The sequence below is a fragment of the Monodelphis domestica genome, chromosome 3, assembly GCF_027887165.1.
Source record: "Monodelphis domestica isolate mMonDom1 chromosome 3, mMonDom1.pri, whole genome shotgun sequence".
NCBI classification, from domain to species: Eukaryota; Metazoa; Chordata; class Mammalia; order Didelphimorphia; family Didelphidae; genus Monodelphis; species Monodelphis domestica.
The window spans coordinates 268,153,331-268,174,042 of record NC_077229.1 but is presented as its reverse complement, the minus strand read 5'-3'; the positions used below and the strand labels follow the sequence as shown (position 1 = coordinate 268,174,042).

General features: G+C 33.5%; 1 protein-coding gene across 5 annotated transcripts in view; it reads left to right on the top strand.

The window, feature by feature from the left end:
- Positions 1-20,712, top strand: part of SMCHD1 (structural maintenance of chromosomes flexible hinge domain containing 1) — a 229,644-nt gene that overhangs the window by 121,027 nt on the left and 87,905 nt on the right. For all 5 annotated transcript variants that reach the window (XR_008917679.1, XR_008917678.1, XM_056823757.1 and 2 more), the window contains exons 30-32: positions 8,552-8,677; positions 12,823-12,902; positions 13,349-13,506. Coding sequence is in view for 3 of the 5 variants with exons in the window: in XM_056823757.1 (XP_056679735.1) it covers positions 8,552-8,677; positions 12,823-12,902; positions 13,349-13,506 (364 nt within the window). In the remaining 2 variants the exon portion in view is untranslated. The remainder of the gene's footprint in view (positions 1-8,551; positions 8,678-12,822; positions 12,903-13,348; positions 13,507-20,712) is intronic.

Genomic DNA, 20,712 nt, shown 5'->3' with positions numbered 1-20,712 from the left:
GATTTCTGACTTGATTTCATTTTGCTTGATGTAGAATGAATACATTTTTATTATGGTTTTCAGGGATATGAGGGGATAGAAATCAACATGATCATCATTGTTCTAGAGCTTGACAATGGTCAGTGGTCATTTGGTCTAGCCATCTCATTTTACAGATATTGGAGGTATATTTTTATTGAGGTACATTTGGCAATGCAGTTGATATTTAACTCTTTAATAGCTTCTTTCTGGGAAAGTATAATTATAATCCTTCAACATTTGACCTAAAAGTTGCTCCCCTTGCAGATTGGCTTTCAAAGTTTGGAGGCCAGAGGCCACAGTGGCCTGGCCTCTTTCTTCACCAACTGCTTCTTTTCCTATATTTGTGCTTAGCTAAATTTTAAGTCCAGTTCAAAAGGGTAAATAGGAGATATAAATCCAAGTGGCTCAAAGCCAAGATGAGTCCCACAAAATCCCTGCTGAGAAACACACAGATGATGGTTGAGTCTCGGTGAAGGTATTTGAGGATCCCAGAAGGAAAGACAGGTCTCACTGGATGAGCTTTTGACTTTGCTCCCAGAAAAACCCCTTTCCCTCTTTACTTTCCAGGTTGGAAGTAAGTCCTGTCAGTTGAGTTCAAAGTTCTCTCCCCCTTTGGAACTCTATAAGTACCCTCTTCACCCCTCCTCCACTGGTGCTTAGCTAATCTCTCCATTGTGACAAGGAAATCACTTTAAAAGACAGATATATATTAATTTAAGGTCGCCAAGGAATTCAGCTATGTAATTCCTAAATGAAACTCAAGTCAGCAGTCAACCTTTTATGGAGGTTTTAATTATAAACAGGAGGAAGAAAGGTATGAGAGAGAGAGAGACAGAGACAGAGACAGAGAGACAGAGAGAGACAGAGAGAGGAATAGGGCTTAAATACCCCCTCTGTTTAGGCTGGGCCAAAAGGCCCAAGCCCTTAGATAGCTGAGGCAAAGAAAAGAGATCAGTCCCTATCACTCACGTGACCAAAATGGAGAAACAGTCTCAGGGGCCTCCACCTTCAGCCTCCTTCAGAGCAAGACTTCTCAGAGCACAACCTCTAGACCCCTTCAGTCCTCAGACCCCACTATCTTTAAGGAAACCATCTAAGTTCCCTCCCCTCAGTTCTCACATCTACCAATCACTGTCCATGTCTTTCATGTGCCAATGGTGGCTCTAGCTTAACCCAGGACCGCCCAGAGGTCTGTGGCTTTGCACATGTCTGTTGAAGGTCATATTCTCAAATAATTAAATCTTGATCCTTTGCTACAGCCCTTCCTAAATCCTTTTACTCTGAGTAGGGTGGAGATTGTATTTTCAAGACCTGGTTCTGTCATTCCAAGTATCTCTATTGTATCAATTCTAAAATCAATCATGACTCAAGGAACTTCCTGTTCTATGCTTAAGCATAGGTCAAAGCCCTTTCCATTGTTTAGCAAAAGGTTTCTGTCCTAAAGTAGTCTTAGGTAGGGAGGAGAAGGACCCTCTGATGCCTAGGGTTTCACATTCCAATAGAGTTTCTTACTATCAGTAGGAAATTTTTTCCAGAATGAAATTTCCCAGTGAGGAAATTTCCAACATTCATAAGTCTAAGAAATTTTAAGGTTTACACCATGAGAATAGTTTTCTCCTCAAAATGCAAAATCTCTCTTCCCTTATTTTACAAAGGGAAATAGATTAGTTAAAATATACTAAGTTTTCATCTGACATCTTTTTACTGATTGTTTTCTAAATCTTTTTTTAAAGTTATTGGGTATACTTCATACTTTATTTTTAGAGAACCTATTCTAATATTTCCTTGTAGTACAGTGGAATGCCCTATCTGTCGAGTAAGGACGTCTGGCCTTAAATCTAATTTCTGACATTTACTATCTATATGATCTTTTAGCAAACCACTAAACCTCTTGGGACCTCAGTAAGCTCATCTGCAAAAAGAAAGTGTCTGATCAGGTGTTTGATCAGGTAACGTCTTAGCTTCTTTCTAGCTCTAGAACTGATTCTTTGATTATGTATTTCAGGTTTTCATAAAGATGCAAGGACAGAGAAATAATTTAGCTTCTGTACACATTATTATTATTTAATTACTCGTATTTCTAATAACTTCATTAAAAGAGAATCTATTATTAAATTTACATGCTTAATTACTCATTGAAATGTACTGAAAAATAGTGGCAGCTAGTGGCCTAATATAAAGAGGTAGGTCTGGAGATAAGAGTTCCTAGGTTCAAATCTGGCTTCAAAATAATTCTTAGCTAAATGCCTGAGCAAATCACTTAACCCCTGCTTCCTAGCCCTTTCCACTCTTCTGCCTTGGAAAGAATATTTAGTATTGATTCTCAGTCAGAAGGTAACAGTTTTTCAAAAGGGGGGAGGGAGGAATTAGAAATCAGTGACTTAAAACAACATATTCATAGCTAAATTTAATTTCCTGTACTTGTTTTTGATTTAGAAATGTCTTTTATATATTAATTTTTGTATACAAATACGTTTAGGAGTTATATCTTCTGCTTTACAAAAATAGCCATGTTTTTCTGGACCAATCATTTAATCTTTTCTAGCCTCGGTTCCCCCATTTATAAAATGAGAAGGATAAAAACTTACTTAATGACTTTACAGGATTTTTGTGAAGAAAATCCCTTGTAAAATATTATTTTTTTTAGCTTTGAGTTGTGTTCAGAATTATGACTTTAATATTGTTTTATTTTATTTTATTTTTTATGATCTATTTAGATTTTTCCATGGTTACATGATTTATGTGTTCTCTCCCCTTTTCTCTCCACTCACAGAGCTGCCAAGCATTTCCACTGGGTTATACATGTAATTAATGTTTAATTTTTAAAAAATCATTGGGATTGCTTTTTTTCTTGTAAATAGAGGCAAAAATTTTATTTCAGTGTAAATAATTGGCATGATTTTCATAAAGCATTTCAAAGAATAAAATTCACAATTTCAGAATGTCTGTAAATTTTTTTTACAATATATACATTTATGATATTGATTTTTATGTCAGTATAGCAAGTGCTATTCTATAACAAAATTAATTTTAATTATTTTAGCAAGTGAATGCATTTTCACATTAAGGTTTTTATATCCTTCATAACAATACCCTTTATTAAAATGATTCATATTTTAAAAATACTTGGTATGAGAGAAATAGTTGATTCAAATAATTTATAAATTCTTTGACTATCAAAGGACTATGGGAACAGGATAATCAATCTTTTCCCCAATTCTACCTTTCAAATCACCTCTATATTATCCACTCCCACCTCCTGGTTTGATTTTAGTCTCTTGAATATGTGATGACCTTTCTTTTAGAAAACATCAACTTCTCTGCTTTTTGCTTGATCCCAAATCTTGGTTTTCTCTATGCACTTGATTTTTATTATGCCTTCTTCCTTCTTGATGATCAGTTTCTCCTTATCTAAACCTTTCCCTGTTATTTACAGAAAAACCCAGATCTCTCATCCTTAAAAAAAAATAGATTACTTGATCCTGCCATTCCTTAAGGATATTATTTAAAAAGTCTTGTTTGTTTCACTGCCAAACTCCTAGAAAATGCTGTCCTGTTCTTTTTGCCACCACTTTCTCACCTTACACTTGCACATTAAAATTTTGTTTCCTCTCGTTTCTAAACAGAAACTTCCTTCTCCCAAGTTATATCAATGATCTTTTATAAATTCTTTTGTTTTTATATCATCTCCATTTCTGGATTTATTATACCCCATTTTTCTTGCTGGAGGAATCTTGTTTTGTATCATTAACAAAAAGAAGTAAAGTATCAGTTCAAGCTTACCAACCTATGAACTAAATGTGACTATCTGTCAATGTGTGTGTATTTATGTGGATGTGGGGAGGGTGGTGGTGTTGTATTGTTCATACCCATATCCTCCTACTTTGCAAAGAAAGGAGATTTAAATTTTCTCATCTTTTAGGTGGGAACAAGTATTAATTTTTGTTGTTGTTCTTTCCATTTACATTGTTGTCTGGAAGTGATCTGTTTTTCTGTCTTCTTTGCTATATCATCATTGTTGTCCTCTCATATGTAGGTGTACTGTGACATTTAAAATAGTGGAGCCATAAATTGTGGCAGTTAAAAGAGTGTTTGGCTTAAATCGTGACCTCAGAAATATGGTTTAAATCAAATATGAAGTGGTCGCCAGGGAAATATTCCCAAATATTAAATATACCCAAGTCAGTTGGGTTTTATAGAGATTTTAATTAATAGAAATGAGGAATTAATGAAAGGGAGAGCGAGAGAGAGAAAAAGGAAATAATGAGAAAAGGGCTAGACCAGCATGAGCCAGCCTAGGCTGAAAACCCTAAGAGAGAGATCAGTCAGTCTTTTATCAACTAACCGCAAGTTTTGTCCAAGCAAGATTCTAATGTTCAGAGAGACACCAGTTCAGCTTTGGCCAGTTCAATCTCCAGAGAGAGTTCTCTGATCGACCCCTGCTCTCACCTTTTCATCTCCTTTTAAAGAGAATTTTCTCCTATGTCACCTCCCCTAAGTTCTCACATCTACCAATCACAGTAGACGTTTTCCAAAGGACAGACCATTCTTACTTCACACCTGAGTAGGCTAAACTTTTGAGTAATTTACACCTGAGTGGACTAAAATCTCTGAGTAAGTTCTCACCTCTTTGTCTCTTGTAAGTTGCCTGACCTTTATAGGTATTTAGCACCCTTCTGTATCAGATCTAAAAATAGGCACAGCTTAAGTGCTTGGCCTCACTATAAGTATGGGTTAAGTACTTTTCATTGTTCAGTAAAGAGTTTACAACTTTATCTTCCCCCTAAGGCATGCTTAGGTATGGGTGATGTAGAGTTCTCACATTCCTGACTAAGTCCCTTCATTGTTTAAAATGGGGAAAGGTCTTAACCAAATTTTATGAAGTAGGGTCTGAGAATTTTTTTAAGGTTCACAGTACTTTGAACTTCTTTCCTACAATCTCAATCTTTTTGAGTCTCCACATGCTTTTTAAGGCTTGGTGAGTTCAATTAGTACCTCTATGCAGATAACTTCTCGATTTGTATTTAGCTAATCAATGACTTTCTCATGAATTACAGTTATATATCACCAGCTGTCTATATACTATCTCTAACTGGATTTCTTAAACATAATTCACATACAAAGTACATAATCCATAACTCATTATCCTGTCTTCCCTGCACCCTCTCCCCCCAGCCTTGTAAGAGCACCACCAATTTTTCAGTCATCCAAGAGTCATCCTTGACTCGTGTGTGCATGTGCATGTATGTGTTGCAAGACTGTGTATGTAAGTGGAAATATGTACAAATGTGTATACATAAAATTAATCCCTCCTCTTTTCAGGCTTGCTCACTTTTCTCAATTGTATTAACATCCTAATTAGTGTCTTAGCCTTCAGTCTTTCCCTTATTTAATTTGTCCTACATATAGCTATTAAACTGATATTCCTAAAGCACAGACCTACCTATAATACCTCCCTTTTAAAAAATAATTTTTCTAACAAATAGAAATTTACTTTCTGTTCCTCCTACACATCATGAAAAAGGATGAAAAACCAAACCCTTGTAATAAATATGCAATCAAGAAGAATAAAATTTTCTTATTTATCTTGCCCCCAAAATATTTCAACCTATCTATAATCTGAACCCATCATCTTTTTGTCAAGAGGAGTAGTATATTTCATTGTAAGTCCTTTGGAATCACGGTTGGTCATTGCAGTGGTCAGCTTGTTTCTGGGTCTTTTTTAATCAAGGCTTATTTCTTACTGCTGCTTTGTCTGAGATTGTTATCTATGCCTTCCTTTTTAGTTTCAGATAAAGTATAATAGATTTTACTTCAATTTGTAACTGAATATTTGTTTCAAATAGCATTTGATTATTTGTATTATTATTGCTTGATTATTATTGCAACTTGATTTTGTTAGATGCTATTTTCCAAGTCCCTTGTGTAATACTCTTATAGATGAATTATTCCTATTCATATCTTTAGTTTGCTTCAGTAATGAGCTTTGCTTTAAGTCCTTAAAGAAAAATGTCATTTATCTTTCTGAAATATCTTATACTGTTTGCTATTTCTTTAAAATCCTTACTGTCTTGTCTTAGAATTGATACTAGATATCACTTCCAAGACAGAAGAGAGCCGTAAGGGCTTGGCAGTTGGGGTTAAATGACTTGCCTAGCGTCATACAGCTAGAAAATATCTGGGGCCAAATTTGAACCCAGAACCTTGTGTCATCAGGCCTGAGACCTAGTTGCCTCACTACTATTTCTTTGTTTTTATTTATATTATTTCTTTATATTTCGGCTTTTTTTTTTACTTGATTACAGTATTGGAAATCTTGATTTTTTTTTTTATCAGATACTGTGGCACATCTTTCTCCATCTATCCATTTCTTCCACCACATGATTGGTCCACTTGATTTTATCTTCATACATCTCCAAAAATGATATATTTTATATTATTTCTCTCATATAAATTTTGATTTTTGATGTGTTGCAGCATTACTCAGACTTGACTATACTCTTTTCCATTGCTCTTCGAGTGACCCTTAATTATATTTAATTCTTTGATACTCCATGATAGTAATGGAACATTCCTTTGTCTCCTTAATAGGGTTGGAGTCATTATAAAAACAATGTAGTTTCCCAAAGGTGGCCCACCTTCACTGTCTTGCTTCTATTAATCCTGGTACAACTTTATATTATAATCAGGACACTAGGCATTCTTCAACAGCTTTAAACATTCTCCTTTGTGAAAGTTATTTAAGCTAAATTCTTTTTAGTGATTATGAGTTTTATTTAAGAGGCTCCGTATTCTTTTCTGTCCTAATGTACCCAGAATATTATTATCTATTACCTACTTATTGAAACACTTGGAAAAAGACCACCTTATACACAGAGAATTCCTTTTCAATTTGAACTCTATGCTGGATTCCTCCTTGAAAATGGCAAAAACCTTTAGTGCATGTATGTTTTATTTTATGTCTTTATAGTCATAATTAGAAAAATATTGGACAAAGATTGTTATGTTTGTTATATATATCAAAGATTCCAGTATGATTTTTGGTATATATGTGAAAAATGCCTTTTGAGAGGAGAGTCTTTAAGGCAGTATCTTCTTTTAAATCAAATAATAATTTATAGTCAACAAATTTAATTTCCTTTGTATTTTCTATAATTTTTAGTTAATTCTATGTAAAGCTGTAATCTGCTAGAGATTATCACTTGGGAAGTTTGATTTCTTTGGCATGAAATATATAAATTAATTTAGACAGATTTGCCATTTTTTTTTATGTTGGCTTGGCCTGGCTAGGAGCAATTAATATTTTCTCCAATTGTTTGAGGTCTTACAAATGTATTTTTGCTTTTAAATGATGTTTCTCTTGACTGCTTTATTACCCTTCTTAGGATCAGGCACTCTTTGGTGGTGGTGGTGGGGAAACATAGAAATGATTTCTAAGTTTTTTTGGTGAAGATTGACAGTATTCATTAAAATTTCTTAGAAAATGGTAGTAATATGCCAATATCTGTTCTTTTCATCATTTCTGGGGAGTTGGGGGGGACACAACAATTAAATAGTTTGGATTGAATTTGCCCCAACTTGCACCTTGTCTGTGCCTCATAATATATAGTTTCATTGATTCTGTTGTTTTGTCTAACAAATTGATCCTCTGACTCTACATATCTAATTTGGGAAAGAATATCACCTTATGTCATTCCGTATCTCCAAAAAGCATAACATCTGACATTGGTTCTATTTTATTTATCTTGCTTTTATTGAATTTTGAGTCTTTTGGAGTTCTTAGTAAAATTTCCTGACTTCATCTTCTTCTACAGAGGTTTCTACATACTCTGCCATTTTCATGGTAGTCTTTTTACCAACAAAATTGTTCTCATCATGAAAAATGCAATGTCACATGGAATAATGTTTCTTGTTTGAACAACTCTTATTTACCTCTTCAAGGAAAACCTTTCAGTTACTTTTCGGTTTTAACTACAATTTCCTTGTAGCTTCTGGTTTTAGTTATATCAAGAATATTGGGATAGATATGATTACATTCCTTGAGCAGAATGTTGATTCACCAGTCATTAAAAGAGAATCTCACATTTAGATTACTAAGAGATATATTATGACCTTCTGGAAAGTTCTATTTGTAGAGATTTAATTTGTATAATTCAAAAGGGATTTGTGTGTAAATAAAATAGGCATATATTTACCAGCATTTGCTAGTTAACCCTACTTGTACCTTTTCCCTAAAGTAGTATATAGACATCAACATAAGTTGTTCACTTGAGTGAATGATTTCTTTGGACAATAATCCATTTTATGGAGGTCCACTTGCTGATTCTAGAGTTGAGGAAGAGGTAAATTTAGGTGCAGTACCTTTCACAAGAACCAGTGGTTCTTATAGAATTCTAGAAGAAAGGACAAGCCAATATGCCACTACTTTAGAATGATCCAACCTATCTTTTGGTAAATAAATAAATCAATGACTATGCCATGTAATTTGGCACATTTTTAGTATTTCTTAAAATATTTTTCTGTATTTCAGCCAATTCCTGTGATTAATGGAAAAGAATTACCAAACCCCCTTACAGTTCAACTTTGTGATCAGTGGGAAAATCCTTCTTCTGTACCACTAGTTAAAATAAGTCTTGTGAAAGCAGCGATCTTAAAAGTAAGTATCCATCTTTGAATATTAAGTATGTTGACAAGATAATTTTGAATTTTGTTAAATAATTGTTCCTTAGTAACATAGTTTTTATGTATTGCATCATAAGCATTCATTTCCCTACCATTTAGTTTAAATCAAGCAAGATACAACTCCCTCATGTGACCCTGCCTGGAAATTTAATTTTAATGTTCATGAAGTATGTAGCAAGGTACATTAACATTGTTATTCCAGAACTTTTTTTTTTTTACTAAATAACTAAAACTGAGGATACAAATCTTCACATTAAATAGAACATCCACTTTTAAGATTTTTTTTATGTATCTTCAATTTGTAGTCTAGAGTTAGGATGTAAATTTCAAGATCACTTTATAAAAAGTGATTTGCTTCTTAAAGCCCATACCTTTTAGATTTGTTGTGATACAGTGAGATTATCTGCATAAAGACCTGTGAAACTTTTTAAATACTACCTAAAAAGGAGTGAATATTTTTTTTCTAGAAAGGAAAATAAATTATAAGCATTAAGTACAATATACATTAGTCAGAAAAAATTTCCACCAATTCTAGTAAGTGCTTACTGTGCACAGAATCCTATCTTATACACTGGAGAGATTCAAGATTCAGGTAAAATATGAGCATTTCTGTCAGGAAGATTAATTAACATTGCAAACATTTTAAAAATACCTTCCTTATGTCAGATACCTTTGTAAATGATCCCTTCATTACTATGTCTAATGGTTTTTTTCAGTCCTTATCTTTCCTCTCCACAATTTTCAGACATCATTCTCTCCTCCTAGATACTCTTTTCTTTATAGATTATCTAGTTCATTATCAAATCTCGTCATTTCCACTTTTATTGTAACTTTTGTACACATTCTCTTTTCTACTCACATGGTTGCCACTTTGGTATAGGTCGGCATTACCTCCTTCCCTAGAGTATTGGGATAATCTTTTGATTAGTTTTCCTGAAGTTTCTTTTCACTTTAATCCATCCTCCTCTCATCTTCTAGAGTGATTTTCCTAATTGTTGAAAAGACCCTTGTTGGTCTTTTCACTCCCTATGAAATAAACTCCAATAACTATATTATTTCTAGGATCAAATATAAATCCCTCCTTTTTTGACATTTAAAGCTTTCATAACCAGTCATCCCTCCCTTTCCAGTCTATTGAACCTCCTTATACTCTAGGATCTAGTTATACTGGCCTCTTTGCCATTTTTCTCACATGAAACTTCATCTCCTTAATCTATTCATTATCATTGCCTAGTCCTTATGCCTTGAATGCTTTTCTTCCTGGAATTTCTGGAAGGCAATAATATTATACTAAATTGGAGTGGTGGCATAGCATAAGAGGTTCAAGTGTTGTGAATGCTAGTTAAACTTGGTAGAGAATTGAGTAGTCAATAAAGATTTGTGAGCAGAGAACCAACATGATTAAGTCTTTGAGTAAGATTTGTCTATCAGTAATATGAAGGATGGAGATATTAAAATGGGGAGTCCTTTATTGATAGAGGTTGCAATATGCTAAGTAGGTAGAACGTGGTTCTAACAGTGGCAGTAACAGTGGATGTAGAAGGGAACAGTCAAATTATAGAGATATTGCATAAATTGAATTGATAAGATCCAGCCACATCAAATGTGTGGGAGAGTAAGATTGAGATGAAGACAATTTCAGCATTACAAGCTTAATTGACTAAAGGAATGGTGGTATTTCAGACTGCTGGTAGGTTTAGAAAGAATGATAATATGCTTAGTTTCATATATATTGCATTTGAAGTTTTACAAACTAAGTTTAAAATGTTTTGTAAATAGATGAAGATTTAAGTCTGGAATTATGGAGAAATATATAGAATGAGATCTTGGAATCATGCTTAAGTTATTGAAAAATGAAAGTTTATTACATTGTTAGGAGGAAAGAGAGAGGGAAGGGAAGATGGCTGTATACATAGAATTACCCACATTAAGCTTTGCAGAATAGACTTGGTTTTCTGGGAAGGGAATAGAGAAGGTCAGGGATTATATGGCTAGGTAAAATGAAGTCAGTCATGGAATAAAAGTGAGGAATAACTGTTGTACAGCAGGTGTACTGATTCACTGTCTTTATTGCATTGTCAAGAGAAGGGAAGAAATGTTCCTAGTCTTTGAGAACCAGTAAGAAGGCCAATTTTTGCTGGATTATAAAGTATACGAAAAGGAATGATAATGTAATAAGACCCAAAACAGAAAGGCTTGTTGATTCCCAGTTGTGAAGGAATTTACTTGTTATCTTAATTGTAATAGATTGCTATCAGTTTTTGTTGAGGAGGGAGAATAATAATCATACCTGTTCTTTAGGAAAATCATGTTGTCATGTGGGAGAAGAGAATGAATTGGAATGATGAAAGCTTCAAGATGGGAAGATTAGGAGGCCATTGGCATAGTACAGACCAGAGTTTATCAGAGATAGAGATGGAAGGATGGTAGAAATATTGTGGAGATAAAAATAATATGAGAAGTATTTGGATATGTGGGATGAATGAGGTTCATCATTCTACATGGGAGGAGTTAGAAGTTCACAATAATTTTGTGAACAATCTGGGTGTCTGAAGGAATGATGGTTACTTTGAATGAGTGTAGATAAGTTGGGTGGAGGGATAAGTTTGGGAGAGAAAGGAAATGATTTGAATATTTTAAACATGTTGAATCTTTTACAGTCTCAGTGTATCTAGTTTTAGAGCTAGTTTAGTTTTTAGTAATTTTAGTAATTAATACCATGGGACTGGAGCTCAGGATATAAACTACAGCAGAATATATAAATCTAGGATTTATCATCAGCATAATGATGACAAACTCATGGGGACTAATATAGTTAACATGTGAAATAGTGTAAAAAGTGAAAACTGTAGGGCCTAAGACAAAGCTTTAGTTATACCCACAGTTTGGGAACTGGATATGGATGGTGTTGCAAAGGAGCCTGAGAATTATTAGATAAGTAGGAAGAGAACCAAAAGAGTGATGTCAAAAATTCATGAAAGTATCTGATGATAGGTTAGTCCAGAAGCATTAAATGATGTTGAGAGAGCAAAAAGGATGAGGATTTATGATATAAGGCTATCACATTTTAGGAGATCATTGGTGGCTTCAGAGCACAATTTCTATTAATCCATAAGGTTAGGAGCCAAGTTACAAAGGGTTGAAAAATAAGTGGATTAGAGGCCAAGAATTTTACTAATAGAGTCTGAAAGGGTAGATATAGGATGATATTTTGTTAAAGGTTTTTTACAGTGTAGTGGGGGCTTTAAAGGTTTGGAACAGGAGGAGATCTAGGTATGTTTGAAGGAAGTATAGAAGGAACTGATACATAAGGAGAGATGTAAAATTAGGGGGCAGGTGCTTGTAAAGAGAGATTGTGAATGGAATCAAAGAAGAATACATATAGATCATTTAATCCTGGTTAGGAGAAAAGTCATCTCTTCATCAGAGTGGAGTAGTCTTTATTGAAGTACAGGAAGACAGAATGGAGGATAATAAAAAATTTTAAGATATGAAAGTTGGGAAAAAAAAGGAAATTTCCATCTTCTCAGTATAATTTAAAGTGAGTTTCTTGAGGGGTTGATGAAGGACCTTTGAGAAAAGGTTTGAAATTATTCCTGTAAAGCTGAATTGGAAAAAAAAAATAGAAACCAAAGATTACTTTGTTACAGAGGGTCCAGTTAAAAAGTAAAGAATAAAAATTAGTATCAGTTTTGATTAATGTAGTTGTATACATTCCTCTTGCTCTGTTTAACTATGTAAGTATAAAAGGAAGAGGCAAATGGTGAACACTGTGTAGCTTTGGGATTTGTCAAGGAAGAGAAAGAAGGTAATAAGCCACAAAGTTTTGAATAGAGGACATTGTAGAGTTGAACTGAGAATTTAACTCTAGAATCATGATAGAATTGGAGGAATGTATGGAGGAGTAGTATGAGAAAATACCAAGAACTATAGATAATTAATCATGTCAGCTATATATAAAAAGATGGCAGAAATGTTGGCTCTGTAGACAGCTGAAAAATAACTTTTGATTCAATTGGTGGTTGAGAAGGAAAATTAAGAGTTGTTTTTGAGTGATTATGAATTTGTGGGGTTTTAAAATTTTGTTTCTTGATAACTATCAGTTGTTTCTCTTTATAGCTCAGCCCTTCAAATCAGCAGCACAAAACTGATGAAAATGGCATGGCTAATTTGGGAGTTTTTAGTGTTTCTGCCCCTAGGTAAGTATCAAATTGTTTTGAAAATTAATGTAATTATATAACTCCATTTTACTTAAGAGTTGCTGAGTAAATTATGAGCATTTCATAGTGTATTTTGATCCTTGTATTTGGCATTAGAACTTTTAACTGCTTGGAGAAAGATCAGTATTGTCCCCAGGTAAAAACTGTATGCTAAGGGTGATAATTTCTCTTAAACCTTGATAACTCTTCCACTTATATTTCAGAAGATAATTCTATATATAAACATATATATTGATTTTGTTTCCCCTTTTCCCATATCTTTCCACTAAAGCATTACTAATTTGAACATTACCATTTTACACCATGGGACTTCAAACATTGGCAATAAGAATCGATAGGTTGTCTAAGTGGAATTTGTTTAGATAATTTTGAATTTTTATATAATGACTGTTATAACTCAATTTTCTTTTTCATTTTTTTAAAAGGGGAGAACATACTATCCAGGTTAAAGCTACTTACAACAAGAATTCCTTAGAAGGACCTATAATTAGGCTAATGGTTCTTCCAGACCCTGAAAAGCCTGTGCGTTTAAATGTTAAATACGATAAAGATGTTTCCTTTTCTGCAGGAGATATTTTTACTGGTAAGTCTGTATTTTAAAATAATTTTCCCTATACTTTTAGTAGATTTATATAATAGTGCTTTAAATTAATTTATTTTTATTTTAAAAACAATTGAAAAATTTAAAAGATCTTTGCAAACATTTGCATTTTACTTAGTTTGATTTTTTTTTCTCCTCTGTAGTTAGACTTTTCCTTTGTATCACATGTGAACTATAGGAAATAGATTTTTTGCAAAGAAGTTGTATTGTATAACAATCATCCAGCGATTGCTATATAAATTTTGTTGTGGGTTATAACTTGAGAAGGAGAAGGGAGCCAGAGGAAAATGGATGATAAATGAAGACTCAAAGACAAGTTAAAAGTTATGGGAAGCAGCGCTAGATCCTTATAATGTTTTCCCTTGAAGATTAACTAAAGGAAAACATGAGAAATAAGAAAACACGTGGAAGTAAGAATTCCGGGATAGAAAGCATGTGGGTGACAGTGTCGCTAGGATAGATAAGAAAGAAATTAGGAGAAAGAACTCCAAGGATGCAGGAATCAAGAGGAAGCCTCCATATTTATTGAGGGATGTGAATTGGGAGGTGTTCAATGAATATGTAACATAGCATAGGTCTTAACATTGGTTGAATAGACAATGACAAGATAAGAGGAGGTGGAGATTCCCCTGACATGCACTTTTCAAAGGAATGTGGTTTGACCAGGTGAGAGCTAAGCATCTGTGGCTTAGGCTCAGGAATTCTCCTGCCCTTTGCACTGTCTATACATTGATCATTAACTGATCTATCCAAGTATGTAATACATCAGCTATACTTCCCAGATGCCAACATGCCAATATCTATGCTACATATTGGATTTCATATGTCCAAGAAAATAGAACTTCCTATAATTGGTGAAAGTCAGGGTGAACAATATGTTTGGGGATATGAAATTGCAGTATTTGTCTACTCAACCAAGAGGCTATCTGAAATTTTTAACCCTCCTGCAAATTTTTGACTTGGTGTATTGTGTTTTTTAAATATTAAATATCTATGATTTTATAATAAAAGCTAATGAAAAAAATTGGGTTTCTTTTATGCTCAACTGTTCTAAATTGTTTCTGTCATTTGAAAGGAAGGATACTTGTTATTTTGTTTAAGGAATGACTAAAAATGAATAAAAAGCTAAAAACAAATCTCTGTATATAAAATGTGGTTCTTAAAGGGTAGAGCACTTCCTACAGAAGTTTTCATGAACTAGTTTTGTCTGCTATTCCGTCAATCATTGAGCCAAACATAGCAGGAGCCAGTAGAGCAGAATGGAAACAACAGTGGAATAGTTACTTGAGAATCTGAGTCTGAGGCTCGGCACTGCCATTTATTACTTTTGCGACCCTTCAGCAACTCACTTGACTTCTCTGGACTTAAGTTTCCATATGTGAAGTGGTGTGGTAGATAAAGGATAAATTGACTACCGATAATTCCTAAGGTTTCTTCAATCTATCATCCTTTGATCTATGAAAACTTGTCCTTAGATTCAGTGAATTGATAATTGAAGTAAAAAATATAAACTTATAATATTTTCAGCATTGAAAAATAGTTATAATAATCAGTTACAAAATGACAGATTGGGAAGGGCTTCCTTTAGAAAGAAAGTTCTAATCTGGGACTTGAAGGGTACTAGGAGGTAGAGATGAGGATGGAAAACATTTTAGGCATGAGATATCCAATGAAAATACCCAGAGCCCAGAGAAAGATTGTCTTTTTCAAGGAATAACAGAGGCTATCGTCACTGAATTAAATATTGGCTGTGGGTAGGAGGGTTTTGGGTGGGGGGGAGTAAGTTGTGAGAACACTGGAAGAATAGAGAAGGTCTATATAATGAAGGACTTTGGACACCAGTTTTTTGCATTTATTTCCCAGAGGTGATGGGGAGACATTGGAGTTTATTTACCAGTTTTTTGCATTTATTTCCCAGAGGTGATGGGGAGACATTGGAGTTTATTTAGTAGAGAGGTCACATTCGTTTTTTGGTTTTTTTTTTTTCTAAAAGCTTGTTTGTTCATAGAGTGTCATATAGGATAACAGTTTAAAGTCACCCTCCTTCCTAATAAAAGTGCAAATTTCTTTGGACCTTAAAAGAGAAAGTAAATGGCTCATTTTAATGCTTCGGAATAGGCTGAGGTTTTAAGTATTTAAAAACAATTTCTTTGTTTCTTTTTTTTTTTGGCAATAGCAGAACAACAACATTCAGTTAACTCTTTGGTCTGTGTTTTTGGAAAGAGACATTTTATCATGACTTCTTACTACCAAAGGATAAGGAGCCTTAAATAGTACAGGTTTTGTAATACTGTATGTGCTTTTGAAAAATAAAATGGAATGATTAGGAAAATCATTTTGACAGTTGAGTGGAGTATGGACTTGATTGGGGAGAGAGTAGAGACAGGGAAACCAATTAGAAAACTATTGTAGCAGTTCAAGCATGAGGAGATGTGGTAGCAGTATCAGAAGAGAAATTGAGCATATTAGAGAGATATTGGAAAGATTTCCAAAAAATTGAAACTGACTAGCCATGGCTATAGATTGAATATACAGAGTGAGTGATCATTCAGTTTTCAACTTGAATATGGAAAGCAAAAAGAACATCCTTGTAGAGATAGATAACTGTTAATCATTTGGGTATAAAGATATAGATTTAGAAATAAAGAGTATTATTGGTAAAGCTAACTTAGTACAAGGATTATTGAGATAGATGAGAAGAAGAAACAACTTAGGATCACAGAATTAACATAAGTAAGGGACCTTTGAAATCATCTAGTTCAGCTTCCTCATTTTAGAGATGTAGAAAATGTGGCCCATAGATGTTAAATGTTTTGCCCAGGGAGAGGCAGTAGCATAACCATGTTTTAAACTGGGTCTTACATCACTAAGTCTAGTGTTGAAATAGAGATAGACTCTTAGACAGTAAAAGGAGCAGTTGGGGAAAGAACCAGTAGAAGAGACTGAAAAAAAAAATCCATGGTATATATAGAAACTGAAAGAAGAGCTTTTTATATTATAGTTAGTATATCCTATCTATCATAAGTGCAGAAATCGTGCTTTTTCATTCATGAGAAATAGCACTGAAAACTAGTGGGAAGTATTGATAAAACTCAGGAGATACTTGGTTTCTAATTGGGTTCATTAAATTGCTTTTTCTGCAGAAGTTTGAGCCTTTTTCTCTCCATTTGTAAAAGTATTATATGAAGTTAGATAATCTTCAGAAGTTTAATATTTTAAATGTTAGTTGATATATTTGTGAAGTGTAGTGTTAAGTTAAAATTTCAACTTAAGCCCTCAAGGCATTCTGAAATCTGTTTTATGATTTTAATGATCAATATTTGTTAAACTATTCTCTATACAGTCTGTTTTCTTTGCCTCAGTAATGTATTCAATAAATATTGAATGCTATCAATATCAACAAAAGTAACAGTTTACAGTATTTTTCCCATGATAGAACCAAACCAGAGGAAGATTTAGTAATAATATACTAGACACTTAATATAGGGAAAATAGAGTTAATATCAATAGATTCTTGTTTAAGTCTTGCCTCTGAGTTTACTGGTGGTATTCATGGACAAATTTTTTATCTTTCCTGAGTTTCAAGTTTTCTTAATTGTAAATAAAAGATAATTTTATTTATACCAGTTACTTAATACGATTGTTGTGAGCATATCCATTTAGAAAACCTAAGATATCCTATAAATGTGAATAACAATTACTATCAATTATTCCATTTCTGGTTTTAATCCTTTTTAAATTGCTCCCAACTTTTCAATACATACCTGTTAAAAACAACTTCTTTAATTTATTTTGTTTTTAAATAGGCAAAAAGAAATAATGCATCATGGTAAATAGTGATGACATTTCAAATGGCATTATCAAAATAATTCATAGAACAGTGAAAAATCAGTCAGGCCAGCAGATTGGCCACATTTGCTGTTCCTCGTTTGTGGTAACTCTTTCTCCTTTAAGTTGGCTATTCTCCACCCCACCCTCCCTAATCCCCCTTCATGCCAGGAGTGCACTCAGTTTAGGGGTAGATCAGGTGTCATCTTTTGCCTAATGCCTTTACTTATCCCCCATCTGTAAATTACCCAATAATAGACATGGTCTTCCTTAACTTGACAGCTTCTTAAACAGGATCTGTTCTCCTTTTTGTCTTTGTATTTCTGACCCTAGCACAGTGCTTGAGTGTTTGATAGATGCTAATCAGTGCTTATTGAGTTAGGTTTTAAGCCTTTAAGTAAAATACTCTTTGGCTACCATACTTGTCTCCCACTTCATTTGTATATATTTCTTCACTTTTTTTGATTAGATCAGTTTCTAAGGGTAAAGACTTTGTTGATGAATAAAATGTCAAGGAGAGTATAAATTATCTAGAAACATTTGGGGCACACATGTTTTAACTATTGTATTCAAAGAACCATTTTACATGGAATCAAAGGAGAAAGTAATGTTGTAGCGATATATTTCAAATATCTTACCTTTCTTGTCAGATTCATCCATATTGTGAAACCACACCTTCCCAATCATTCTTTTCTTTTTTTTCCAATTAACATTATTTGTTTTAATCATTCAGTGATATTTGCTTGAAAAGGTGGGAGAATATAACCTTTTATATTTTCTAAAAGCACTTGTGGGTCATGTTACTTGCATTAAAATCTTTTTTAAAACATTCATCTATACTTTTAAAAGAAATTCTGTTGGTTGAAGTATCTTCTTTGCCTATAAATAGTCCTAGTTTCCTGTGGGACACTAAGGGCTTTAGAGACTTACTCAGGATCACATAGCTGATGTGTGACAGGAATTGAATCCAGGTTTTCCTGACTTCAAGACTCATTAGCTATAACAACTGTTTTATTTACATAAATAATAATAAATTAGAAAAAATACTGTTTTTTCAAATAGCTATCCACTATAGCAGTTTAAAAATGAACTTTCTTTAAAACAAAGTTGAAGTGATACTTTGCACTTTTTTATTGTTTTTTTAATCTCAGATTTAATTAGTTCATATTTGAGCTAACAAGAAGAAATATATGTACATTGACACATATTTGTCTTCTGATTACTTTTCATTACCATAAGGAAAGAATAAAACCAGAAGTCTTCATAGTAGGACCAAAATCTCCCCTTATATCCTTTAGTATTTTAGAAATTTTTAGTCAACAACTCATTCAATTTTTGAAATATGTTTGACAAACTTATTTTCTTACTACTTCTATCTTATTAAATGGAAAGCTCTTTCCAGAGGAATCTGCATCATGTCTGTAGTACAAGTTGAATTTCTTATCTCCCATCCCACCCTGTGTCACCCCCATTCCATTTTTTCCATCCTCTACCAGCATCATCCTACCCTTAACATACTTTGGGTCAAGATGATATCAGGGTTAGCATACTACTTGCTTCCTATTGTCAGTACTAATCCAATCTAGCAGGCATTTATTCAGTCTTTGTCATGTATCTATTTTCAAAGACTTATATTGTATTGGAAGACTATAACAAACAGATAAAGTGTGTACATTGCTAAAATTGAAGAGGTGGTAGCAAATTCTATATAGGGTATTAGAACAAGCTTTCCTATCCATAATACATGATTATAGCCTTGAAGGTGAAGGAAGCTCGGAATTCTTAAGTAATGGAAATAGAAATGGAATAATGTAATATTCCAGGTCATGAAAGATAGTTTGTACAAGTGGATGTAGGAGATAATGTGCTGAGTATGGACACTAGGAAGTAGGACAATTTGGTATATAACGTTCATGGGAGAATAACTTGGTTCCAGTTTGATGTGATTTTAGTGTCACATTCAGGAGTTAATTCATTTTATGGTTAGTAAGACATTATTAAAGTTTTTTAATATGGCTATAGTTATGCTTTAGAGAAAAGTTGGATTTATAATAAATGAGAATTGAAGACTGTTGAGTCTGATAATTAGGTGATTGTTGCAATGGTTCAGGGAAGAAATGATAAGAATATGAACTACTGGATGAGTATATGAATAGAGAGATAGATAGGAACTGATTATGTGGGAGATATTGTAAAGATTGATCCCAAGGGAACTAATGATAGCTCATGAAGCAAAAAGAATATGTTTATAGGAAAAAAGAAGAAACTGACCATTAGAATTCTGTGATAGAGAGCATTGGAAAATTCATTAATGAGCTGGGAGTCATTTTAAAAAGATTACCTCTTTAATAGGGCCTCAGAAAAATGTTTAGATATGAAAAAACAATATCACATACTTTTGAGAAAAATTAAGGCTGAGAATGGACCATTAGTTTTTAGCAGTAAGATCATTGATAATCTTGTAGAGTAGTTTCAATTCAGCAGAAAGCTCAGAATTGAATTGAAGTGGAGGCAACTAATTTAGATGACTTTAAGAGTTTACCTGTGAAAGAGGAGTGCTGTATACAGTGATAGCTTCTGGATATTAGCAAATGAATATTTTTTAAAGATGGATATCTGGGCATGTCTTCCAAAGAGAAGGAAGAATAAGGTTGGGAGAGAATGAAGATCAATAAGGAACAAATGATGGGTATTTAAAGCTCTTAGAAGAAAAGAGAAATGATACTACAAGTAGAGGTTTTTACCTTGCCTTACTTTTGATTAGTAACTTAGGTTGAAATAGGAAAGAATTAGTGATAATATTGAGGGGTTTTGAGGTATAGCAAAGGGGAGAAAAGGGAATTCAGAGGATGACATCTTTGTTTCCAGGAAAATAGGTGGTAAAAGCCCTCTGTTGATGGGGGTGGTGGTAATATTGAGGGGGTAAGAATATTAGAATGTCTGCTACAGAGTCTGCCAGTGTTAGAAAGTCATTTAGGGAAGAATAGAAGGATTACTGGGAACAGCTAGGTGGTATAGTGAACGAGTGCTAGGTCTGAAGTTAGGAGAACTCATTTTCCTGAGTTTCAAATGTGATATCAGAGACACTAAACTAGATAGGTGACCCATAGGCAAGTCACTTAGCTGTATTTACTGCAGTTTCTTCAGCCAGAAAATGAACTGGAGAATAAAATGGCAAACCACTCTAGTATCTCTATCAAGAAAACCAATGGAGAGTCCAACATGACCAAAAAACAACTTGAACAACAAAAGGATTGCTATAAAGAAATGATTAACTGGTGGAGATTATATACCATAATACTGTAAATTCACAGCTGGTCTCTATTAGGGTTGGTTATGTGACTTCAGTCATACAAACCG